This window comes from Austrofundulus limnaeus, unplaced genomic scaffold (genome assembly GCF_001266775.1).
Source record: "Austrofundulus limnaeus strain Quisiro unplaced genomic scaffold, Austrofundulus_limnaeus-1.0 Scaffold188, whole genome shotgun sequence".
NCBI lineage: Eukaryota > Metazoa > Chordata > Actinopteri > Cyprinodontiformes > Rivulidae > Austrofundulus > Austrofundulus limnaeus.
This window is the reverse complement of record NW_013952590.1, coordinates 741463-767004: the sequence shown is the minus strand read 5'-3', so window position 1 is coordinate 767004 and position 25542 is coordinate 741463. Positions and strand designations below refer to the sequence as shown.

Sequence of the window (25542 nt, the reverse complement as noted above, 5' to 3'; positions counted from 1 at the left end):
CTCAAAAATGCAGCCTAGGTGGAGTAGTCGAACACAGATCCACTGATCCTTCAACACAGAGCGTCTTCAGAAGACAAGCTGATAAATTTAAAGTATCTGTATTGTTCGATCCAAGTGTGTATTGAACCTAAAGCTCTGTATTGAACGGTTTGATACGGGTACATGTATTGTTGCACCCCTAATGTGTATATATATTTCAATTTTTTTAAATTAACGTGGTTATTTTGACAGAAAAGCCACAATATTTCTGCATGAAGTGACCCAGGATGTTCAGTAAGAGCTACAGCTAGCTGCTGCCGTTTGTAAAATAACTGCAAAACTGACTGCAGTGTAAAGGTTTATGTTCATGTTTTTGAAACTGGGGCAATATTGGCAAAAAATAAATCACGATTAATTGTGGTGTTTAGCAGATAACGATTAATTTACGATTAATGCCCTGGAGTCCCAGGACATCCTTATGTCCTGGTCACATGACCAATTTAGTGGGAAAGATTTGCTCTTCATAAAAATCTGTTCCAAATTGTGTCAAAATTACAGACTTCAGGCTATACATCTAGTTTTTAATTGTGTTGATAGATAAATACATTACAGAAGTTTTTTTTAATGTTTGTCATATTTGAAGTGGAGAGGAGCAGCGAGATGACTGAATCTYCAGTCAGTCTGCCTGCTGGCATTAGTCGTWTTRATCKTCAAGYGCCAAAAAATAATCGATTAGTGTTTTTCWGGCGATTAATTGTACACGATACGATTATGCCCAACCCTAGAATCAAATGGTTTATCCAAACCGAGGTCATCCAAAAAGCCATCTACAGCAGGTAAGATGAGAACTGTTCAGAAGGTTTACACAGAACCCCACTTCAACATGTCTGAACTACTCCTGGACAGGTAACTCCATAATTAAGACTGGTCTGGATCTCACAAGTGAAACAGACGAAAAMGTTCCAGAGAACTAAAAAGTGGCAGTTTGGCTTCATTTTCCCACCCYGCTGAGTACCATCAGTCAGCAAAGCAAACAAGGAAATGTACCGGACCGTTTGTACCTGTAGTATCAAATAAATAACGTGCAGTAAATCAAATAAATAGAAAATGAGCTCTGTAGTCTTGAGTTAATACATGAAGGCGGGCGCGGCGCCACGGCTGAGCGACTCGTACGTGGAGCGGGCCTGCTGAGGCAGCGGACAGCGATGATGTGTCGCTGGTGCATCGACACCGTGTAATACGGTAAAGTGAAAATGTCACCTGTGCAACGTCACTCTGAAGCTGGGATGGACCCGGCTAAAAAGGTTGTACCGTTAGAAATGCATGAAAAATAAAAAGAAGTTTTAAAAAAATACACATGAAGATTTTCTCTTTCCAATAATGAATTATGCACAAGGTTTGAGTAATAAACGAGGAAAGTGATGAGTTCAAGCACAAATTGGCGTGTGAGCTTCTAAAACTGTACCTTAATGCCTGTTTTTTCTTCCCTTTTTTCATACGGCATGGAGAAAATAATAATAATAATAAAAAAAAACACCTGTGCTTGTGTTGACACCCCTCGATTCAAGCACACAGAGTGCTGCCTGATGGATAAATGTGGTAAACTGAGGAGGGGGAGCAGCATCCATCATGTGAGGGAGGTGGAGGAAGAGGAGGAGAGGGGAAATGATTAACAGGACCAGATATGCATAAAAACACACAGCCAAAAAATAAAACATTTAACAATGAAAATAAACAAAAACAAACAAGTGTTTTCAGTCATTTGCAACCAGAGGAGAGCAGCTTCTCAGTGTGGCTGAAGGTTAAAGGTCACAGGGCAGAGAAGGGGGGGAGGGGCCAAAGGTCACCAGCAGAGTCAAGTACCCCAAGAAGAGAGCGATGAGGAGGAAGAGGAGTTGGAGGCACAACGCTGGACCTCTGTCGCTCAATCTGAAAAACACAAAGGAAGAATTTCATTTAGGATTTATGACACTAAGATGTCCAAAACAAAATCTGAATGTGTTTTAATGCAACAGCCTGAACATATGTTAAAAAAGAAAAGGATAGATTAAGTTAGGGAGAGCACAGCAAGAATAAACTCTTCCTATAATGGAGAACCTAGAGCAAAGTGGGAGCAGGTCCCGAGCCCCAGCAGGCAGTCACCAGGCCAGGCTGGCACACACCCCAGCGCCCAGCCCCAGACCCCAGGAACCCACAGCACGCCGGCGGCCAGCCGCACACCCCACCGGGGGTCCGAGTAGCAGCGGGCCCCCAGATAAACCAGCAGTAGGGGCAGCCCAGACCGCAGCCTGACAAATACCCAAACATACACAATCGCACCATCCCACCCTCATCCTCACCCCGACTCAATCAAAGACATACAAGGACGCCACATTCCACTCATACCCCCGATACACACTCTATAACCCACAGGTCCAGGACATGYACCCACCCCCTATTGGAGGCAGCACACACCCAAACCCAGGAGGTAGACCCAATCATTCTGAGGTGGAGAGGAGCAGATAGCCAAGGCCCGACCTGGGCCGCACCAGTACGCCCGGCCAGCACCCCGCCGCAGAGAAGCCACATCTATGACCACCCCAGCACACCACCAATGACCAAGATGACATCAACTAGGTCATCTGTGCGAGGCTGCTAGSGAGCTATATCCACCCTGAAGGTTAATCTTGGACAATATCTGATGATCGACTCTTTTAAATGAAACCAGAGAGCGTTGACAGAGAGGAGAAGGTAGAAATGACGCAGCCTGTAACTGAAAATATAGATGGAGGACAACAGAGCTGCTTCATGGAAGAAGAACCTCAGATTAGCCTGTTAGCCTTCACGCTAGCCCTCACGCTATATTGCCTTATATGTATTAGCTCGGCGCTAGCGCAACAAACAAGCTAAACTGAGGTCTTCCATCCATATTTTCAGTTGCAGCTGAGTCATTTTGTGTTCCCCTCTCTGTCATGTGGATGAAGGACCTCAGTGACGAGAGGAGAATGTGTAGCCCTGAGCTAATACATATATATATGGTGATAGCATCGGGGCTAATGTTAAAATGACCCCATCAGTCTAATTTATTTTTAAACTTTTAAAAATTACAAAAACTGAACATCCTACAGTATTTTTACAGACTTTATTTTACAGTTAGAGTATATGTTTATCAAATAAAGTCTAATGTTACAACTAATCAGGGATCCCTTTAAAGGGTGAAATGTAGTCACAGTGCTGTTTGGCATCATGACGTGTAACACTCTGAACATGGACCACAGAAAACTAAAGCTAGATTTATACTCGACGCATCGTGTAGGGGGCATGAGGGTGCGCGCGCCAAAAGCGACACAATAGAGCTGTCCCCGCCCCTGCACGTTGGCCTCGCGCGCCGTTTTGGCGCGTCGTGCACTAGGGTTGGACATACTCGTATCGTGCGCAATTAATCGTCAGAAAAAAATTAATCGATTAATTTTTGGCACTTGATGATTAATACCAATAATGCCACCTGGTGGTCTGCTTGGTGCTCCTCTCTGCTTCAAATATAACGAACCTTAAAAAAAGGTTCTGTAATTTATTCATCTTTCAACACAATTAAAAAATTGATGTAATGAAGWCTGTAATTTTGACACAATTTGGAACAGATTTTTACAAAGAGCAAATCTTTCCCACTAAATTGGTCATTTGACTAGGACATAAGGGTGTCCAGAGACTCCAGAGGATTAATCGTCAAATTAAYCGTTATCAGCTACATACCATAAGTAATCGTGATTAACTTTTTGTGCCAATATTGCCCAACCCTCGTGCATCTTCGATTTTTTGAAACTCCGCAAAGGCTAGTGCGCGCTGTTGACGAAAGACGCAAAGCTGCTCTTACTGAACGTATCCGGATGTACTAACATTTATATGATCCCTCTATGAGAGATCATAAAGACGTTCAAATGGCACAGAGTGTTTGGAAGGAGATCACTGAAGCGATGCAGAAAGATGAAGGCTTGGAAGAATGGATTGCATGTTCTAGTAAAGTATTAAGCGAATTTACTTATTCGAAAAATTAAACCTAAAGAATGTCTTAGAATTACTCTTTTGATCAGTACTAATAAAAAACTTTATTTTAAATTATTTTTACAATACCATTTGAGGTTTCCAAAAAATAACAGCGAATGTTCTTCTTACACTTATAAAAAAGTCTGTTTCATACCTAATTTTATAGAGTGAAACTGTTGATGACTTGAGAATAAGACAATATGCAAACAAAACTGAGAAGGAAAGTTGCAGGGGATATTTCAATGTAGTTTCATTTTATTTAACATCATTTACACTCCAAAATAGACTTAAAAATTAAAGGTACACGGCCAAAACAGGAGGCATCAAGGGCAAATGTGGCAGATAACTGCACACTTAGCAAAAACAAAAACAAAACAAAACAAAAAAGAATAAAATAGAAATAAAATGAAGTTGTGTGACGTCATACATTTCTTCTTCTATGCCCGTTTTTCTTCTTCTATACCCATTTCTTAAAACCTATGCACAGGTTTAAAGTGTACTGCCACCTGCTGGTCAGTAAAAGAACAGCACTTTGCCGCGCGCCAACTATAAACACAGCRGCGAAACTATAAACGCAGAAGCCGCACGGCTCAGGTGCGCGCGCACTCCGCATGCTCGAGTGTGCGGACCAAAGTGTGAGTATATCTCAGCCTGAAGGAGAGTTTTCTCAGGAGCTTACAAGTAAAACTATTGACACGCACGTTAACGTTGCTCAGATTATTCAGATGTTTAAGGTCAACAAGTCCCATCAACTGTGTGTTCACAGAACCAAAAATGAAACGTAAGAAAACTAACCATCACTTTCTGAGTATGTAGTTAGCTAAATATTGTATAAACACAGAACAGATTACTACATTAACAACAGATTAACTTTTGGAGTCAACCCAAATCAACTCATCTCAGGCTCTGAATCACAACTGAATCAAATCATAAGGTTCCTAAAAACTCAGATTCCTAAAAGACAGACTTTGTTAAATAAGTGAGTGTAGAGCAGCTGAACTTTGGATTCTACTTGCCAGCAGCTGACACACACACACACACACACACACACACACGCACGCACGCACGCGCAAGCACGCACGCACGCACGCACACACCAAAAACAAAGTTTGCTTCCTGGACAGCGATCAAGGCTGAACTCGGGCCGTCAGGTCAGCTGCTGCGGTGAGCCCAGAGGTCCTGAATGACCCGTGCCATGGCTGCCGTCCAGCTGCATTCTTCCACTGAGAGCAAAGCTTTGTCTGACACAACAATGTGAGCGCCACGCCACAATACAGATGCTTTGACAGGGGGGCACTGCTGGAATGCTGCTCCGCTGTTTGCTAACCGCGAGGACGAATGAATGGAGTGATAGAAAGAGATGAGGACGTGTACGAGACTACAAAGGAGGAAGAGTACAGCTTGTATGGACTGTAAACAAAGTGGGTAAACTAATTTTAAAGGAACGTACATCAGTCTGACAGATAAGAGGCCAACTGAGACAACATGAGCAAAAAGAGCATGTCAACATTTCTGTAAACACTGATGCCAAAAATGACTACACCTGCTGATACAGTGACAGTTGACATGAGTGTCCCGACTAACAAGGTTTTCAAAATCTGAGCCGTCTCTTGAGTTGAGAGCTAAAACTTCGGGTTACGAGCCAGCTTCAACCCCACCACTAGCTGGCGCTGGGAACAACATCCTGCGTCTCTATTGTTCGCTTTAAGATGTTAGCTCGCAGTGGTAGCATCTGTGTTCTGTTCACTTTTGTGCTTGGACATTCATTTTCAGGTACAGCACAAAGTGAAGCAACCTATACAGTCACAGGCAGGGGTAGACATAAGGAAATTTTCCATGTTGACAAAATCGGGTTGTCCACCAAATCTTTCGTTGCCCTTAACAAAAATTGTCAAAAAGCTCAAGAAAAATGTAATTTAATAAGCATATTGTTTCGTATTTACTATGTTCTCAGTCCGCMAGTTTGACAGCTACAGGAGATGCTTGAGTAGAACTTTATCATTCAGCTCCTCAACTAATCAATTTAAAAAAATAAATAAATTGTTGAAATTATCCTTAGGTGCAGCCCTAAAAAATAGGTAGTCTCAGACAACCTAAAAGACCTTACGTCGACCCCTGATGGTGAACAATTCAAGTGTTTTATGTATCAGAACAAGATAATGATCCGGTCTTAATCAGGTTCTACAATGAATTAAAGTAAACCTTAAATGATTGAATAAATGCAACAGATTGTAAATTTTAGATTATTATTCTGTGCAGCAGAGGCCCCCAAACTGGATGACCCACTGTCTTACACATTTTAGATGTTTTCCTGCTTCAACACATCTGACTGAAAGAAATGAGTCATCGACTGATTTCTGCTAACTTGATGAAGCGAGTAAACAAGAACAAAAAAAAAAACGTAACACATTGGGGCCATGATGAGGACCGAGGTCAGGGACTTTTACTGTACAAAGTTTAGCTCAATGAGATTTGGAGACATTTAACGCTGCACAGCTCTCTAAAAGGTCCCGCCACATAATTTCACTGAGACTGCAGTCTGGAGCTAGACTGGACCATTGCAACAACTTGATTCTTTTCTCTCAGCTGATTTGTTGCTGTTTGAACTCACATTGCACAACGACCCAGTTTGGTACCAGCTTTAGATGTTGGACAGATGGCCTACATTAGAATCAATCTAGAATACTGTGGTCTTCAGAGAAGTGACTACAAGGTATCCAGGTCTTGTAGCTGCAAAACAAGGCCAAACCATCACCACCTCCATCACCGTGCTGTATGAGTGAAGACATTTTTTGCCAAACCTCGTTGTTCTGCAGGTCTTGTGGTTCATTCGGATGCAGCTGCAGTTGCAGTGAAAACAAAAGCAGTACAAAAATAAATTTTAAAACTAATATTTACTTTATTACATTTAAAAACAATTCATCTAAATCTAAATACACAAGTTGGAGTTATTTCTGGAAAAATAATTCAACAAAGTTACTTGCTTCTGGAAATATTTGTCATTTTTACCCATTACTGGGTTTGATCATTTGTTTAACAAACTGAAGAGTTTCAACATTTTGCAAATATGTGTGTGTGTGTGTGTGTGTGTGTGTGTGTGTGTGTGTGTGTGTGTGTGTGTGTGTGTGTGTGNTATATATTCGGTTTGCCGTATGTTTACATTTGGTTGACGCTCAGTGCCAGCGTTAGTGTTGGCTGAGCCAAAGTGAAACATTTGGCTCAGCCTAGGGCTGTGCGGTATATGTGTTAGACGGTAGAAATGGTATGAAGTTGGCCTACGGTAGAAATTGACCCTCTACCGTCCTGTCGTCAGTTACGTCATCGCACCTGTGTCAGCATGGATGTGAGTGCAGAGACAACTGAGCAGGAGTTTAAAATATAATTAAGAAATTAGTGTTTTAAAACGCGTATAGAGAGAATAAATGCTCAAAATTCCCCCCGTCGCTGTAGAAAAGTTACATTGTGTCGCAGGATCATTTCCTCCCTCCCTCTCGCTGCATGTCGTGCAGAGCGAAGCTTTAACAACCGTAGTTTTTTTCACATCCAAGTTGTCGGAGAAAAAAAACTTGTTTTTTTTAATTATTGTTACCCACAGAGATGATAAAAAAAGATGTGGACGTTTGTTCAGTCATACAGCTTCTGCTCTGATGATGAAGATGAGAGCGCAGCAGAGCAGCAGTCGATAGGTTCAGCAGGCAGAAGCTCATTGTATGGCAGGCAGATATTACATTTATTTGGCTTCACCACACTTACATTCCAGTTCTCTGAAATTGTTTTATGACAGGACTATGTGCAGCTTAAACCCCTTAAGGACCTGTCACATTATAACATTTTAGGCAACATTGAATTTTTTATGTCTAAATGACTAATTTTACTTTAAGTACTGGTTATAACATCCACTTTATTTTGATATTGTTGAAAACTTGAGAAATGTTTTTGTTTGCTGTTGAAACACTTTTACAATATATATAAAACATTCTTCTGTGTTTCTGTTATGTTCATTTGCACTACAGCAAAAATGCTGGGTTTGATTATGATTACAGTTTTCTGCTAAAAAATGCTCTAAAATTACATTATCTTTGCTTTATGATCATTTTCTACTGCGATATATACCATTACCGTGAAGGGATCCAATTTATACCGTGATATGAATTTGAGGTCATACCGCCCAGCCCTAGCTCAGTCAAAGTGAACAGGAAGTGACATCAAAGGCAAACTCTTTAATAAAATTAACTCTCTGGTCTTTGTTTATTAAAACAATATTTATAAACTTTAATGCTTCTTCATCTCTCTTTGACAGAAACTCAAAATAATTTAAAGAAACATCAGATTCTTCTCCACAGTCTCTGTTGTTAGCTGTTGTAACAAAACGTTGTTGCGTGCAGACATTCCCCTTTGACATCACTTCCTGTTTCTTCACATGCATATCTCAACAACTGTTCATCTCAGTGGTGTGAAATTTGTTTTGCAATATTTTATCAATGCTCTCTTTCCAGAGATGCATTCATGTTTATTACAAAAAAATGATGTCACAGGCACTTTAAGCTAGAAGTCTGTTCATGAACTCTAAAAGCACAAAAACACATCTCGCACAAGATTGCACGTGACGTCACTTATAAAGGTCGGCTAAAATGGCTACAGCTTGACAATCTAAGATCATCTTAGTTTAAAACTCGAGGGACACACACTCCTTCAGTTTTAATAACCGCTTCTCAGGGCGTGTTCATTTCCCAAACCCGAGCGTACACAAAGACACCCCGCTTGTGTTTTCTTTTCACCGATTCACAGGTTCACACAGAAACCTCCTTGGCAGCTGGATAAAAACACAGCCCCCCCACCTCCCCTCCCACACTCTCTGACTCCCCCCGGGTTAAGAATCCAGGTGTGCCTCTGAGTTCGGCGCTGCAGCTGAGAGGAAGTGCATTCCTGAATGATGATGATGCGTTTCCTCCCGGCACCACGGTGTGCCTTAACATGCCGCCGCTGCAATTACAGCGCCACATCAAASGCCTGCCTGCCATGACTCAGTGCAAACAAACACATCTACATGCAGACGCAGAACACGCACCGTTAACACCTTAAGTTAGCTCACAGGACTTTTCAGACTTCATGAGCAGGTGTGTGTGTGTGTGTGTGTGTGTGTGTGTGTGTGTGTGTGTGTGTGTGTGTGTGTGTTCGTGTTCTTTAGGTTTTGGATCAAACTATAAATAGAGACAGTTTTCTGTACATTTGAGACATGGTTTCAGTAAAACGCTGCAGCCGGCCCACGGGCAGTGGTCGAGAGTTTAGTTGTGTCCTCAAGTGTCCGTTTTGCTAAAATTTACGATCTTTACATATTTACACAGCGAGTAACAAGCTGGGCCTAATTATAGCCGTGACAATAAAAACAAGCGGACTCTGAATGTGGCAGTGTGTGAGGAAACCAGAGAGAAGCTGAGAAAAAGTCTCCGGGCTTCTCTGCAGTCCGAATGTGGACTTTGATCTAAACAGAGCTTTCAGTGCCCGGGCCAGCCTGACCCGAAATGACCTCGCTTAAAACATGCAAACACACACACACACACACACACATACACACTTACCGCTGAATCGGGTTATAAAAGCAGCGTTCCCCAAACACCTGCATTAGCCAAGAGCTTGTTGTGTTCTTGCAACACATGCAGGTGGCTGGACCCCACCACCCGCCGCCTCCTGCCCTCCCTGCCCCCCAGCCTGTCACATTCTGCTGCTCTGCTCCCAAAACCCATTCACACAGCTGGGACAACAGACMACAAAAAAAGGCATCATGGGAGCCAGGAGCCAGTGGAACATGTTTATCTGCAACAGGATGCAGTGTGAGCGAGGTGAGGCCTTTTAAAAATGCAGAATGAGGAGTTTCAGAAACAAACTCCTACATGTTTTCTACAAAAACCAGTTTGTCTCTTAGGGATAGAATAGTGAGTACTCAAATCCACAACATACAGTATATTTTATAACAAAAAAGACTAGTACTTGTAAAGTCATTTGCATATTATGAATTGACTGATGTCAATATGATATGAACTTCAGCACACGTCACTAACATTGAAGGGTTAAAAACTGTTTTTTCTTTCCTTTGTTTATCAGATAACACTCTCCTTGAAAGACATTGACTGTATTTTGTTTAAAACTGCTGGACAGAAAGATATACTGTATGTCTCCGGCGTATTATTGTTATAGTTTACCAGACTGTCAGATGTCTCAGGATTTCATTTAATACTATTCATTGTTCAGATTTATTGAATTACATGCATCAATACAGTTACTTCTCAGCATGGTTCTAAATATTATCAAGTTCAACACATTTAAACAAACTCAACACCTCGTTGTCATTAAAACACCTGGTAGAATTTCATTTAGCAGATATTTATGATAAACTAAAACCACCAGAAGCTGACTCTCACAGAGAAAACTTCATAACTTTGGGTGAAGTCAAACAGAGACACGCACATAAATAATTGTCTTTTTTTATAGCACTAATATTGTTTAATTTTAGTAACACGCACTCCTTCGGCAGCGCTGCCTCCTCCTTTAAAGATCAGGAGTTTGGTCGCTCACATGAGTTGCACGTCTGTAGGATAACAGCACCACTCAGAACACATTACCGTTTATTTTAGTGAGATTTTACACACTAGAGACCCGGGCAGGTGGGAGAAGACTGTGGTGAGCCGCTGCTACAAAAATGACAGTCATTGAGAGTGTACGTGGTTTTGTTGTGCGAATGAACCATATGTCTGAATTCATATAGCCACAAATAATTCCCCCTGACAGTCAGAATGATTGCCTAAACTCAAAATTGCTTTGTGTGCAAGTCTAATAGTTAATAACTCTAACATCTGTCCGCTAACGTATCAGGCTATTTAAAAGGCAGAAAGACTGTTGCATGCAAAACACACACACACACACACACACACACACACACACACACACACACACACACACAGTTAAAGAGGGGAGGGGGGTCTTGTTACGCGAAGCACATGCTTCAGACCAGCCCATAAATTTATGTCGGTCTGGAAATAGACCTGTAAATATAGAAGGGCTGTACCGTAGAGGAGGGAACGAGAGGCAAAGGACAGCCTTGTAACATCTTCTGGCACATCTTACCCCTCCCACCCCGCCTGCTAACTTCCTGCGGGATAACCTGGCCTCGCATGCTGTTTCACCCTTTACCGCCTCACAGCCACTGACCTGACCACTGACCTCACTGTTGCTGTAGACATTTTAAAACCAATTAGTTCAACAGAACATTCAATGTTTTATTAATGTACTTAAAAACTGGCAAGTCTTTTATTTAGTAAATAATCACTATTTTACATATTGCATTTATAATGCACAGCTACACTCACCGGCCACTTTATTAGGTACACCTGTCCAACTGCTCGTTAACACTTCATTTCTAATCAGCCAATCACATGGCGGCAACTCAGTGCATTTAGGCATGTAGACATGGTCAAGACAATCTCCTGCAGNCAGACAGTAGTAAGAGCTCTGGGGAGGAAAGCTAAAGGTAGGATCAGATTCTCACACACAGGAGTGGCTGTAGGGCGTTAGGAAAAATGACTTGGGACCAGAAATTCCCAGGTTCAATTCAGCGCCATGCCCACGTGTTGTGGTGTCCTTGAGCAAGACACCTATCCCCTAAATCACAGGTGTTGAACTCTGGTCCTCGAGGGCCGCTGTCCTGCATGTTTTCTTGTTTTACTGCTCAAACACACCTGATTTGCATGAATGGATGATTAACAGGCTTCTAGAGAATTTAAGGAGTTAAYTGAAGCACTGAATCAGGTGTGATGAAGCAAAGAAACAAGGAAAACATGCAGGATAGTGGCCCTCAAGGACCCGCGTTTGACACCCCTGCTAAATGCTCCCCGGGCAGCTACTTGCTACCCTGCATTGGTGAGATTTAGGCTTTGTAAACAGAGGAATGTTTTTCTCCTAAAATAATCTTATTTGTTTTTGTTTTTAAAAATATTCCCATAAATACAGAACTGTTTTTAGAAATGATTCAATTAGCTGGAAGACACAAAAACGACCTAAAACACTGTAGTCATCRTGTCAGCATGAGCATAAAGCTTATACATCAACTTCACTGACCATAAAAATCCCTGAACTGTATTTATTACACTGTACGGTCTGTGGTCCAAACTGTAACACAAAAAAAGGAAGAAAGAAATATGAGGAAGATAGAAAATACAAGAGCAAGAAAAGTTATCTTTTTGTGGACTGATGACAAAGTGAAACTTCTATTAATTTTGCCAGTTTATTGAAGTGATAAGTTTTTCAGCCTTAATTATATGTTATACTTATTAGGAGTTTTGCTCGGCTCTAATGTAATGTTATTGTTCACGAGCTTTGTCTCCTAATACAGTGCATGAAGGTTTCGCTGTCCTTGACAAACTGGCAACACAAACACAAAACCTGTCATTATTATGTCCATCACAACTGAGGTCAAAGGTTAAGGCAGAAAATGGGACAATGATGTTGTTTTCAAAAGGTGTGGTTAGACTGTCCACGCAGAAATATAAGGGGGGGGGGGGGCTTCTAAAATGTAGTTTCCGCAGTCTAAAATAAATAAAAAGATTGTATACACTCACCGGCCACTTTATTAGGTACACCACGCTAGTAACGGGTTGGACCCCCTTTTGCCTTCAGAACTGCCTCAATTCTTCGTGGCATAGATTCAACAAGGTGCTGGAAGCATTCCTCAGAGATTTTGGTCCATATTGACATGATGGCATCACACAGTTGCCGCAGATTTGTCGGCTGCACATCCATGATGCGAATCTCCCGTTCCACCACATCCCAAAGATGCTCTCTTGGATTGAGATCTGGTGACTGTGGAGGCCATTTGAGTACAGTGAACTCATTGTCATGTTCAAGAAACCAGTCTGAGATGATTCCAGCTTTATGACATGGCGCATTATCCTGCTGAAAGTAGCCATCATATGTTGGGTACATTGTGGTCATAAAGGGATGGACATGGTCAGCAACAAGACTCAGGTAGGCTGTGGCGTTGCAACGATGCTCAATTGGTACCAAGGGGCCCAAAGAGTGCCAAGAAAAGATTCCCCACACCATGAAACCACCACCACCAGCCTGAACCTTTGATACAAGGCAGGATGGATCCATGCTTTCATGTTGTTGACGCCAAATTCTGACCCTACCATCCGAATGTCGCAGCAGAAATCGAGACTCATCAGACTAGGCAACGTTTTTCCAATCTTCTCTTGTCCAATTTCGATGAGCTTGTGCAAATTGTAGCCTCAGTTTCCTGTTCTTAGCTGAAAGGAGTGGCACCCGGTGTGGTCTTCTGCTGCTGAAGCCCATCTGTCTCAAAGTTCGACGTGTTGTGTGTTCAGAGATGCTCTTCTGCCTACCTTGGTTGTAAYGGGTGGTTATTTGAGTCACTGTTGCCTTTCTATCAGCTCGAACCAGTCTGCCCATTCTCCTCTGACCTCTGGCATCAACAAGGCATTTCCGCCCACAGGACTGCCGCTCACTGGATGTTTTTTCTTTTTCGGACCATTCTCTGTAAACCCTAGAGATGGTTGTGCGTGAAGATCCCAGTAGATCAGCAGTTTCTGAAATACTCAGACCAGCCCTTCTGGCACCAACAACCATGCCACGTTCAAAGGCACTCAAATCACCTTTCTTCCCCATACTGATGCTCGGTTTGAACTGCAGGAGATTGTCTTGACCATGTCTACATGCCTAAATGCACTGAGTTGCCGCCATGTGATTGGCTGATTAGAAATTAAGCGTTAACGAGCAGTTGGACAGGTGTACCTAATAAAGTGGCCGGTGAGTGTATATTCTCACACACATAAAAAAAACTATCCTGTGTGGACAGGGCCTTAAAAACAGCTGATTTACAGACCCAACAGGCTCATTTATTCACACCTAAAGCAGTCCACTAGGGGCGTGTAAATCGGAACAAAAGAGCTGTTAACATCCATCCATCCCTTTCCCCAGTTCAAGTCAAGATAGGGGACACCCTGGACAATTTACAGGGCCACGGGGACAAATAAACATAAACACCCACTCACACCAAGGGACCAACTAGAGTTACAAATTAATTTAAGGTACATGTTTTTAGTCTGTAGGAGAAACAAAACCCACATGTGCAGGGGGAAAACCAGGCCACGAGGCCATTCTCACTGAGATGACAGCTCCACTGTCCAGCACGCAGACTGTTGACAACCAGACTGTAATTTACCAATGACACGCGCTGCTTGTTTCCTGTAGCTACAGTACAGCTCAAATACATACATATACAGTATGCATTAAACTACATACTTATTTTTTTAATAACGAGATTAAAGTCAAAATATTGCGAGAATAAAGTTATAATCATACGAGAACTCCTACACAAAAAAGCAGTCATACTGCGTAAAAATGAAGAATGTTGAGCATCTTGTGAAGTTATACTTTGGTATCTGTTTTATAAATAAAGACAATCTTTTAACACAGCATCCATCAGTAGCAGGACTTATAAATGAGTGTGCAAACGACTCTATGGATTTCTATGATAAACTGAAGTAGTAGGACATTGCAGTTAATGGCTACATTGATTAGTCGTGACATTATGTGGAAGGAAACATTTTTTACAGTGACCCAAAAGTCGTTGTGGACTGCACACAGATACATGCATGGCTGCCCACAGCAGGTGTGAAGAATATGAGGAAATGAAAAAATAAAAATCATGAATAGAAAATGGATGTTGACATGCAAGAGTGACATTTTTCCTTGTAATATTACAACTCTTTTCCCTTAATATTGCAACTTCTTTCTCATATTTAAACAATATCTCGTGTGGCCCTAACAGTCGTACAAAATATCTAGTTCTTCAGGTTGAGCTTTAAAAATGGCCGTTATGACTTTTACGCTCTGCTACACTGATTTTGAACAGTTTTAAAATTAATTGAAATAATTAGATTTGTTTAAAAACAAAATCAAAGCAAATTGCACAGCAGTAAGTTTCATTTAGTTTGCCTTTAAACTAAATGTTCTGCAGCCACTGCATTTTTTTCATGTTTTGGTATAAATAAACATGCTTTTTTGAATTTAAAAAAATGTCTCAAGTGGCCGGCTTAGGGCAGACAAAAGGGTTTAAAAAACGCACAAACACCCACACGAGTGCAGTCTGCGGACATGCTGACACAAACAAAACAGAAGCATGTGCACAAACAGCCAGAGACACACAGCTGGGCACAGGGCCTGTTTGAAGGGGGGGTTGATTCAGGCCACAGCTGACCTAACATAAACCTCTGTTCATTCAGAAGTCCAACTGTCTTCCAGTCACACAAAACAAACCCAAGATGAACCACATATTTGGGCCACTTCCTGCAACAACAAGCCTTCAGAGGCAGCAGCTGGGTGCTTAAAGAGCTGGAAAAGAAGCTCATCGAGATCAGAAAGACGATTTGAAGTAGAAAACACAACACAGACTCTGACAGTTCATAAAAGATCACTAATAATATCACATGGCACTCAGGATCTATTTTCTGTAACAGTGAAGGAAGAAAACACGTTTCTACCCTTTTTTCCTCACAGATTTCGATCAAATTACACAAACTCTAGTGTGTTTGAGACCCGTTTAAATTTAAAGGGACAAGAGGTTGACAGCTGGAGCTTGCTGGAACTCACCGTTGGTTGCTGTGGTGACTCCATCTGATTTGGTGAAGTCTATACTGGCGTAGGCTCCGTTCTCCGGCAGGGCTGCCATCCCCGCCGCCACCACGGCTGTGCTCCCGTTGCTGCTACCAGGCCCGGCCGCCGTGGCTCCCGGACCGCTCCCGTCCTCCCGCAGCTCCAGAGCGATGTAGTTGAGGCCGTTCTGGTAGCCCACGGACATGTTCCTGCACATTCTGCTGCTGGCTGCGGACCCTGAAGACGATGGGGAGGAGGAGGAGGAGGAGGAGGAGGTCGCCGGGGTCCTTGAGTCTGTGCTGGCTTCAGCCGGGCGAGGCGACGAATCGCCCGCGCCCTCCACGGACATCCAAACGCTGTCGAAGGACGCCGAGCTGGCCCACCTGGAAGTCTGTCCCTCTGTTCCGTTGGGGGCCGCGGAGTTAGCCAGCGAGGGGTGGGTGGCTGAGGACGACGGGACGAGTCCTCCTCCYGATGGAGTCGAATTAGAGGAGGAGCTGGAGGAGAAGGTCTCAGAGCTGTGTCTCCGTCGGCCTTGAGGATCTGCTCGCACCACCTTTGGCTCCAGCTGGTGGCTGGATGGAGGGAGGGGAGGGGAGATGGACGAGGGGGCAGCGGGGGGGTAACCATAGTGTCCCTCTATCACACAGAGATGCTGCAGCATGGCTGTAGGGCTGGTCTGAGTCCGCTCACCTCTGCTGAGGTTGAATGTCATGTCCGTGTAATCGTCTCCCATTGACCCCCAATGACCCCCCGGCTGGACTCCAGGGGGGGCCAGCACCCCTGGATTACTGGCAAGAGGGCGGATGTAGCTAGGTGGGTTCCAGGGCGCAACCAGGCTGGGCCTGGGCGACTGATTCTTACCCAGACACCCAGCGGTATCCTGCTGCTCCGCTCCCACCTCCACGCTCATGTAGTCCTGGGCGTGCGGAGGGGAACAGCGGGGGTCACTGGACCCCAGGGGGTGGGCAACATCTTGGGCCGAGAGCGGATAGGCGGGAGGCTGCTGTTGGTGTGGGAAGTGGTCGCCGAACTCGATGTTGATGTACTCTCCTGGGCTGGAGGGGCCTTCGCGGGGGCCGTCGGTAGTCGACGCCGAAGCGGAGGTGCCCGCGGGGGGCTCGCTTGCTTTCAGGGGACCGTGGAAACTCCTTCTGCCCAAGGGGAGGCGGGTGGGTCTGACGATCCGCCTGTCGGACATCGCCGCTGTTGTGTGGTGGGCTCCATACGGGGGAGGAGGGTGGGAGGGAGTGGAGGTGCTGCTGCCTCCTCCGCCTCTCTTCTGCGGTATCGACATTGAAGCCGTTGCAACGGACGAGTACACCGGCTTGGCGGGAGAACTCATAGGAACGTACTCCCCATCCGCTTTCTCGTCACGTTCTCTGGTGGGGGCCTTGTAGGAGCGAGGCAGGGAGAAATAAGGGCTGTAAGACTTGGGGGTTCCCTCAGGGGTGTAATATTCACCGCTGTCTTCGCTTATGAACTTGCGCCCGCTGCCGCTGTAGGACATGTCCATATATTCTCCGTTCTCAGGTCTCTCAGCTATACTGTCGCTGCGACTGATAGAAGCAGCCGCGCCGGGGCCGCTGTGGGGGCTCGGAGACGCCTGCACTGGGGAGGGAGAGGTGCCGCCGCCCCCTGGGAGCATCATCATGTAGCCGTGAGAGTCTGTGGAAGATTGAGAGTGGTGGTGGGCTGAGTGGGCGCCGAGCTGAGGAGAGTGGGACGTGTTGTAGGGGTACGAGGTGGGCTGCATAGGCATGTAATCAGGAGGAGTGTCCCGAGGCGACGCCGCCACGCCGCACATCATGGGCATGTAGCCGCTGTCTTCCTTGGCCGAGGAGGAGGAGAGCGGGGGGCGCTCGGCGCTGCACTCGGTCCGGGACAGCGTGGAGGGACGGCTCTGCTGGCTGTGCTCGGAGCAGGAGCTGTAATCGGAGCGGAGCGAGGAAGAGGAGGAAGACGGCCCGCCGCGGTGCAGCCCGCCGCCAAACGGCATCACCACATCCGACCCCTCTTCCAGAGAGAAGTTCGTCTGGGTCATCTTCTGGTAGACCGCGACCCCGGAACCCCCCGTCGCCCCCCCAGTGGGCCTGGAGAACGAGTGAGTCCTCCTCCTCAGGGAGGACGAAGAAGAAAAGCGCTCGTCCTCTGCAGTCGACGTGCTCTCGTCGCGGGGCGCGTCACCTCCACCGGTGTTTCCGGCGCCCGTGCTGGTTCCGAACACCTCCCGGTTCCAGCTCATGGCCATGTAGTCATTCAGACCGTTCTCCTCTCTGATTGGCGGGGTGTTGCCCAGCGAGTCCGGGGTGTTGCTCCTCACCCGGAAGTACCGGAAGTCCCCCGGGCTGGAGCCGTACTCATCTGAGGAGTTGAAGCCGCCGTCGGATGGCGAGCCGCATATCGAGGCGCTGGACGGGCGCGTGAGCGTGTCCGAGACGGAGCCGTGGCCGCTGCTGGAGGACACGCTGACCGGGCTGGTGGCGGAGGGGAAGTGGGAAACGGGAAGGGAGGCGGAGCGGGCGTGRCTGGTGGACGCCGAGCCCGGGATGGCCCGGACGTAGCGGCCGCTCCCGGTGCTCGTGCCGACGTTGCCCGTGGCGGCGACCCCACTCCAACCGCTGCCGCCGGCCACGTCCTGACGGCCGTGGGCGGCGCGGGCCGCGTTGAGATGGACCAGGCTTCCTGTGGCCGAGCGGAACGGCCGGTTCATCGTCCCCTCGCCCTCGCTGGATGTCCGGAAGCGGTAACCACTCGCYCCGGAGCTTTTACTGGAGGGCGGCGTGCCGACCACCGACTCCGTCCTCGACCGCCGCTGCAGCCCCGTCTGACTCGGCGGCAGGTTGCCCAGGTGGCGCCGCGTCGTGATGAACGACATGGGGTTGGAACCCGACGACTGGCTTTTGCTCCTCGGCCGGAACTCGGCGAACGCTTTCAGGGCCTTCATCGTCTCCAGGATGGTCTCGTGCATGTTCTGGGCCACGACCGAATCGTCCACCTGCATCCAGATCTCCCCAGGCCCAATAGAGGACGAGCGGCCCACCTCAATGAAGAAAAAGCTCTCCGAATGTCCACAGCGCCTTATATTCATCAGCTGAAGGTTGACACAGGGGGTCTCTGAGTTCAGCTTGACGAGGTGAATGGTTTTAGTAGAGAGGCAGAGTCTGTAAACACCTGTCAGGTTTTTAGTTTGACCCAGTCCTTTTGGTTTCACATTCACCTGCCAAACTTCTTTAAACACAGTACCAGGACTGACAGTGCCATACCCGTCATCCAGATCATCTGAATCCAGGTGCCCTCGTTTCCCCTCGCTCATCAGCTCGCTGATGGCCACGTACCAGTCCTCCTGCTCCTGCTCGTTCTCAGCCACAATGGCAAAATACTCGTCCTTGGTGTAAAGGGCGATGAGGTGTTTGTTTTTCGAGTCCGCTCGCTTGTTTACCGTGAAGCACTGGTAGAGATAAATCACCCTCTTCGGGGGCGAAGGGGCGACGGCTGCGGCGCCCACGGCGGCTGAGGCGGAGCGCAGGCTGTTCCTGAACTTCTTCTCGCTGTCGTAGTACTCCAGGCGGCTCAGTCCCAGGTGACTGGCGGCCCGGAGCACGAAGAACCTCTTGTGTCCGTGCTTCTGCTTCCTCAAGTAGCCACACTTCCGAATGTCGTCGACGGCGGCGTCCGAGGTGCTGCTGGCGACGGTCACAGCCGCGTAGACATGGCTGCTGCTGCTGCTGCTGCTGGAGGAGGCAGCCGGGTCCTCGGCGAGGTGTACCTGGCTCAGGGAGGCGGAGGAAGCGGCGGCTTTCCTGCTCGGGGACTCTGCGGTGCTCTCCCCGGCGAGATGCTGCTGTTGATCCTTTGGCGAGTCGTGAGTGAGGTTGTGTTGGTGAAGACGGCTGGAGGGCGGCAAATACTGGTGGAAACGAGAGCTGCCGCCTCCTCCTCCTCCTCCTCCGCCGCCGATATTAATTATCGGGGAAGGGGGTTCCCCAACGGAGCCGTCTCCGTTCGTGGCCGCAGGTTTCGTCCCCACGTCCCTCTGTTGAGTCTCCGCCAACAACATCGCCGCCTTGCCCTCCTGGTAGTTCGTGAAGTTAGCCATCGCCGAATACAATCAAAGGTCACTTTAGTAGCAGGCTAATCCTAGACCCCATTCTTGTTTTTGGGAGACGAGCTCCCGAGTCCGGCTAGGCCAGCTAACGTTGACTCGCGCGGCTCAGATTTGCAATCCCCCCACACACACAGACCGGCTTTGTTACTCCGTCTCAGAAAAACACGTCTTTGTTCCTTTTTTTTAGCAGCGAGCCAAGGTAATCCAGCGAGGGCTCCTTTTTTCATGAAATAAAGCCTACCGTGTAAAGCATGACCACGTTCAGCCGCGTTTCTACAACAGGGGGGAACCAGTTAGCTCCATTAGCTACCCCTTCCCTTCTACTCCTGTACACATCTCTACGGGCCACAGCACAAACAACACATGACCCTCTGCGTCAACGAACGAATGGGCGGGACGAAAGTCAACATCCTGGATTTCATTGGCTCATCACTTTGACTGACGCTTCATGACACGCAGCTACACCAATAACTAAAAGATGTCGCTGCCTGCGTCAATGGCTCTAACCAATCGCGTAWCAAAGTCTGCACAGAGGGCGTTTACGTTTCTAGGCTTATCTGGAGCCTGTTGTTAGGTAATCCAGCAAAATGTCCAAACCATGAAAACTGATCTCAGAGCAGTTTAAGAGTCTTCGCTGTGAACTCAGAGGTCTGTTAAACTTGTTACGCATTCGCCTTTTTTTATTACTAAACTTTACTATAACCACAAATTATATGAAACATTTTCATGGTACCACATTCTAGTGTAATTTTACTTTAAAAGTTGCAACAAAAGTGTGTGCCTTTGGGGGTTTTATCCAACTAATTTTATTAAGTAAGCCTTTTAATGGGAGGTTTATAAAGTCGTTTCACCAATTAAAAAAAAGCTGAAAACAAAAAAAAAATGTTTCACTTATAATGTATTTGAATGATTTGTAGGAAAATTACAAACTACTTTTAAAGAAACGGGCACTCACTGTGCAGTAGCCTTGCTTAAAGCCTCATCTGTTAGCAAAATATCCTGTGAACCACTGGATAAATTTTAATCACACCATCAAAAATTAATCACTGGAGATACAGCTACAACTGATTAACTTTTGGAGTGAATGCACACATGCTGAACATCACAGTTAACTAATATTAGTTATTAAAACAAATATAAGTCAGTCTGTTTTAAAAGATTAAGCTAAGATTTGGTGTGGTGGTAGTAGTTTAGAGACATTCACATCACATACTCAGAGCGTGACTTCTCACAATATTGCATGAGATAACAGATTTGACTTAAAGTGCAAATTAGCCTGCAGAAAGCAGGTGCTTGAACCTCACTTGAACTGCCCTTTGCTCTCAGGAAGTGACATTATTATTTGTGTTTTGATTTTTACAGAGCAGCTACATGGCATCGGATCCCCGACGAGGAGCACCAGTATGTGTGATGGCAGAGATGTGAGTCCCTCTATCAAGGCTGGGTGGTGTAAAAAAAAAAAAGAAAAGAGGAGGACTACCCCCTMTCCCTTACCCGGGGGAGGTATCAGTGTTCTTTCACACCGCTGAGAATGCCACGCTCGGCTTTCCTGGCTTCTACTACACTTTACGTACAACAATTCACTTGATCCTTTTTCTCCTAAGCACCTTCCAGCGTAATGAGCGGGATCATGTGTTGGGCGGCCCGGCTCCGATGGGAATCACACCTCTAATAACGACACGCTGAACCACCTGTCCGCCTCTGAAACTGTTCTTATTTACGGGCAAAAAAAAACCTAAACACCATAATGTCACAATAACATTAGGGAGTGACTGAACTCTGTGATCCCGTACCGTTTATTGGTTACAGCTTCCTATTTAAAACACACATGTGGGGGTGTGTTTGCGTCCTTGTTGGGTTAACATGAACGGAGGATCGCTGGCTGTTTCGATGACCGAACTGATATTTTAAGTCAGTCACATGAGCTATCTTAAGTAGGTGTTATAAGTGGTGCTTTTTACACACGCAGGAACACATAAACTCGTCAGCATTCGTAAGATGTGACCTTAATGTTGTCATCGGTTAGGGTTAGAAGGGTTCGCAAGTCAAGTACTTTCCATTTTTGTCATCAATTAGTTGGTTGTTATTCTTTTCCTCTGGATCAGTAGTTCTTAAACTGGGTGATGAGACATCAACAGGATCTTTTTATGTTGGGTTCTGTAGAAATGTTAGCAGTTAATATCTYACCTGTTGTGGATAGTTCCTTGAACATGTTTGATGAGATGAAGATGAGCTCATGCGGAGCAAAATGTCCCAAAGTACATTTTTTCTATCCTAAAGGGATCTCTGACTAGTTGTAACATTAGACATAATTTGATAAACATTTACTTGATCTGTAAAATACTTTAAGCTGTTTCGTTTTCATAATTTAAAAAATGATTGTCAAACAGATGGTTACCCTACAAAGCATTCTGGGTGCGAGCAATGTCTGACATTCAGCCCTTTTAAATTAAACCAGAGCACATTGACAGAGAGGAGAAAGTAAAAATGACTCATTCTATCAGATCAGATCTGTTTTATGTTCATATGTATGTTCCCCAGATCTCCATGTTCCCTTATACAATGCTTGCACTGTATTTCAATTTTTTTCTCGTTTTAAAAGACTGTATGAACATAGATACCAGGCATAGATACTTGAGAGCATAGATACCAGGGAACATAGAAGCCAGGGAACATTAATACCAGGGGACATAGATTCCTGGGAACATATACAGTATATCAGGGACCTTAGATACCTGGGGACATATATATCAGGGACCTAAGATACCTGGGGGCATATGTATATCAGGGACCTTAGATACCTGGGGACATATATATCAGGGACCTTAGATACCTGGGGGCATATATATATCAGGGACCTTAGATACCTGGGGGCATATATATATCAGGGACCTAAGATACCTGGGGGCATATGTATATCAGGGACCTTAGATACCTGGGGKCATATATATCAGGGACCTTAGATACCTGGGGGCATATATATATCAGGGATCGGACCTTAGATACAGTACCTGGGGACATATATATCAAGGAGCATAGATATAAGGGGACATAGATATAAGGGAATATACAGTATATACTGTATATAGTATATATACCAGGAAACAGATACAAGGTAACATAGATATCTGGGAACATATTTATCAGACACTGTAGATACAAGGGAACATTGATGCCTGGGAACATAGATATCAGGTAACATAGATCCCAGGGAACTTAGATACAAGGGAACATGGGTGTCAGGGAACACAGGAAAGGACAATGGGGTATATTACCAAAAGGCGTCACGCACACTTTAGAAGATTGACCAATGTGGTATGAGTGTGACGCCATATTGGAAGGGGCAGATTGTCAATGTAAATTATTTATCATGGCTAGATTCCTGCATAGAATTATATACATATTAACTTTTCATTGGTTAGCTTCTGCCTTTTAGAAACATCACTCATTGTGAGCATGTGTTCCTTGGCAACATGTGTTTGTCTGATAGTTACTGACAAACATTTTGTGTCAAATCAAAACAGTGGTTGTCAATAGCAAACTGAGTTTCATTGATGTGGTGACCTACATTCAACATGTCATGGTTACCACATCCAGCTCTAATGGCTAACAGTGCTATCTGCTGAGATGCCCTCACCCTGAACAATATAGCTGGTCCCTCCTACCATGAAACGTCATGTGATAGTGCCTCTGGCCAATACACCTCATAGGGTCTGGACTTCAGACCAGTCAACAGCTCTTCATGAGAGAAGTCTGATTCTGCTGACCTGTCTGTCCCAACCCTTTTCACCCTTTCACCTGCCAATTGTGCTCCTGAGGACAAATGAAYCCATGTTACCAAGTCTCTGTCTCCACTTAAACAGTCTGGCTGCCTCTGCAAGTTTAAACTATTGATTTTGCTGTTAGAAAAGTGAAATAATCTGAGGTGAAATTAGGATCATTTTATTCTCAGTGACTCAGTGGTGCTCCACTGCTGGGACAGTCCTGCAGGTAACAGGTGTGACCCTCAGCTCGAGACCATTTAAAGGCTCAGGAATAAAGAGTCGTATGATAATTGTGATCATGTATTCAAACACTGATGGTGGGTTTTATTTTAAAAACATGTTTTGCATGCGTCTGGATGGCAGTAAAATTATCAGCCGCCGTCGATCCTGAATGATGCAAATCTGCGACCACATTTATTTGGTTGACGTGCCAACATCAGATGTGTGGGTGGGTGCRTTCACACATTTATATCAATCAAATACATATACTGGATTTAAACAAGAATATATATCAAATAAACTTGAAAAAAGATCATTAATTATCATTAATTGTGTTGTGTTTTTCTTTCAAATAAAAGAGGATTTTAACTAAAGTAAGCCTTCTGATTGACACGACTGCCATGACACATCTCCCTCTGCTGGTCTGAATTCTGACTTGCAGTAAATTAAATGCTGCTGTTGTATGTGAAACAAAGGAATCGAGTCAACAAAGCTGAAACACACACACACATACACACACAGGAAACACAAAGAAAAGCACACTTCTCTTTGTTGCAGACTCCTATTTCTGTATTTATATACAGAAATAGGAAATAGGAGCTGATTTTGACAGTAAAATTTGAGCAGACGGCTTAATAAATGCGAACAAACTGTCAAAATCCTCACATATTTAAACAATTTCCACTAAATATTACAAAAAATATAGTTTTTTTTGCATTAACAAGCAGTTATTTTGTGAGTAATAATAATAACTAATACATTTTTATGGCTTATCATTACCCGCAGCTGACGGCAGTAACGTTTTAGCACGCACTGACAACTGATCTACTTTAGGAGTTGACCCTGTTCAMGATGGCCRCCACGACRTGACCTCAGCCTCAAAAATGGMTGCAACTCAGACAATTTTAAARATATTCAGATTTAACGTGGTAGTAGGCGAGAGTCATCCACAACATTTACTTGAAAAGCTACAAACTGTGCATGTTGGCCTGCTGTTGAGCCCAGCTGCCTGTTAGCAAAATATCTCATGAACCACTTGATGCAAATGAATCTTTTAGAAAATATTCATCAGAATTGAATTGACTTTAAAAGTGAATGAGCTGTGATTTTATGTCTCACTAAAGTCAGTCCTCTGGTTCAGGAGATATTTTGCTAACAGGGTTAACACAAAGTCAACATAAAGCACAAATGGTGCCAGTAGATGTTGGGAATGACTCTTAGTTTTGGTAGATCAGYRTCTGTAAAACTGACTGAGTTAGAGCCATTTAGCTGTGACGGCCATCTTGAATTGGTATGACTCCAAAAGTTAATCAGCAGTAGGTGYACAGCCAAAGTATTACATTCTGAGGGTTTGTTAAAATATGTCTACAGGTTCATGAGATAATTTGCTAACAGAYAAGCAAATGAAACCAGATAGAYACAGGCAAAAACTAYACCGCCRCCAGCATTTTTGCATTTCACATACATTCCAGGAAAAAAAAAGATATTTAAATCCCAATTTAAAGATGAAATTCTGGACAAGATGTGAACATTTTAGAATAGTTAGCATTGAAAAATGTGTTACAATCTTTTTAATACAATAGTATTTCATTTGTGTCAACAAAACACAACTTTCAAGCCAGAAAATGAAAAAAAAATTGCTGTAATGTGTCTTTTGTGTGCTGAGTATTTCAATTTAAACACAGCAAGTGCAATGAGGAAGGCGGTAAGCTGCCAGTCTAACAGTCAGTTTATGGGGTTTAAACACACACACACACACACACACACACACACACACACACA

The 25542-nt window shown here is 44.8% G+C and overlaps 1 protein-coding gene across 1 annotated transcript; it reads right to left on the bottom strand.

The window, feature by feature from the left end:
• Positions 1–1684: 1684 nt before the first annotated feature.
• irs4b (insulin receptor substrate 4b) lies at positions 1685–20133 on the bottom strand. Its single transcript, XM_014018267.1, has 2 exons — positions 15667–20133; positions 1685–1908 (listed from the first exon to the last, which is right to left on the bottom strand). Exons 1-2 carry the CDS (start codon positions 19766–19768, stop codon positions 1904–1906), a joined length of 4107 nt encoding a protein of 1368 aa, XP_013873721.1. The 5' UTR covers positions 19769–20133; the 3' UTR covers positions 1685–1903.
• Positions 20134–25542: the final 5409 nt, after the last annotated feature.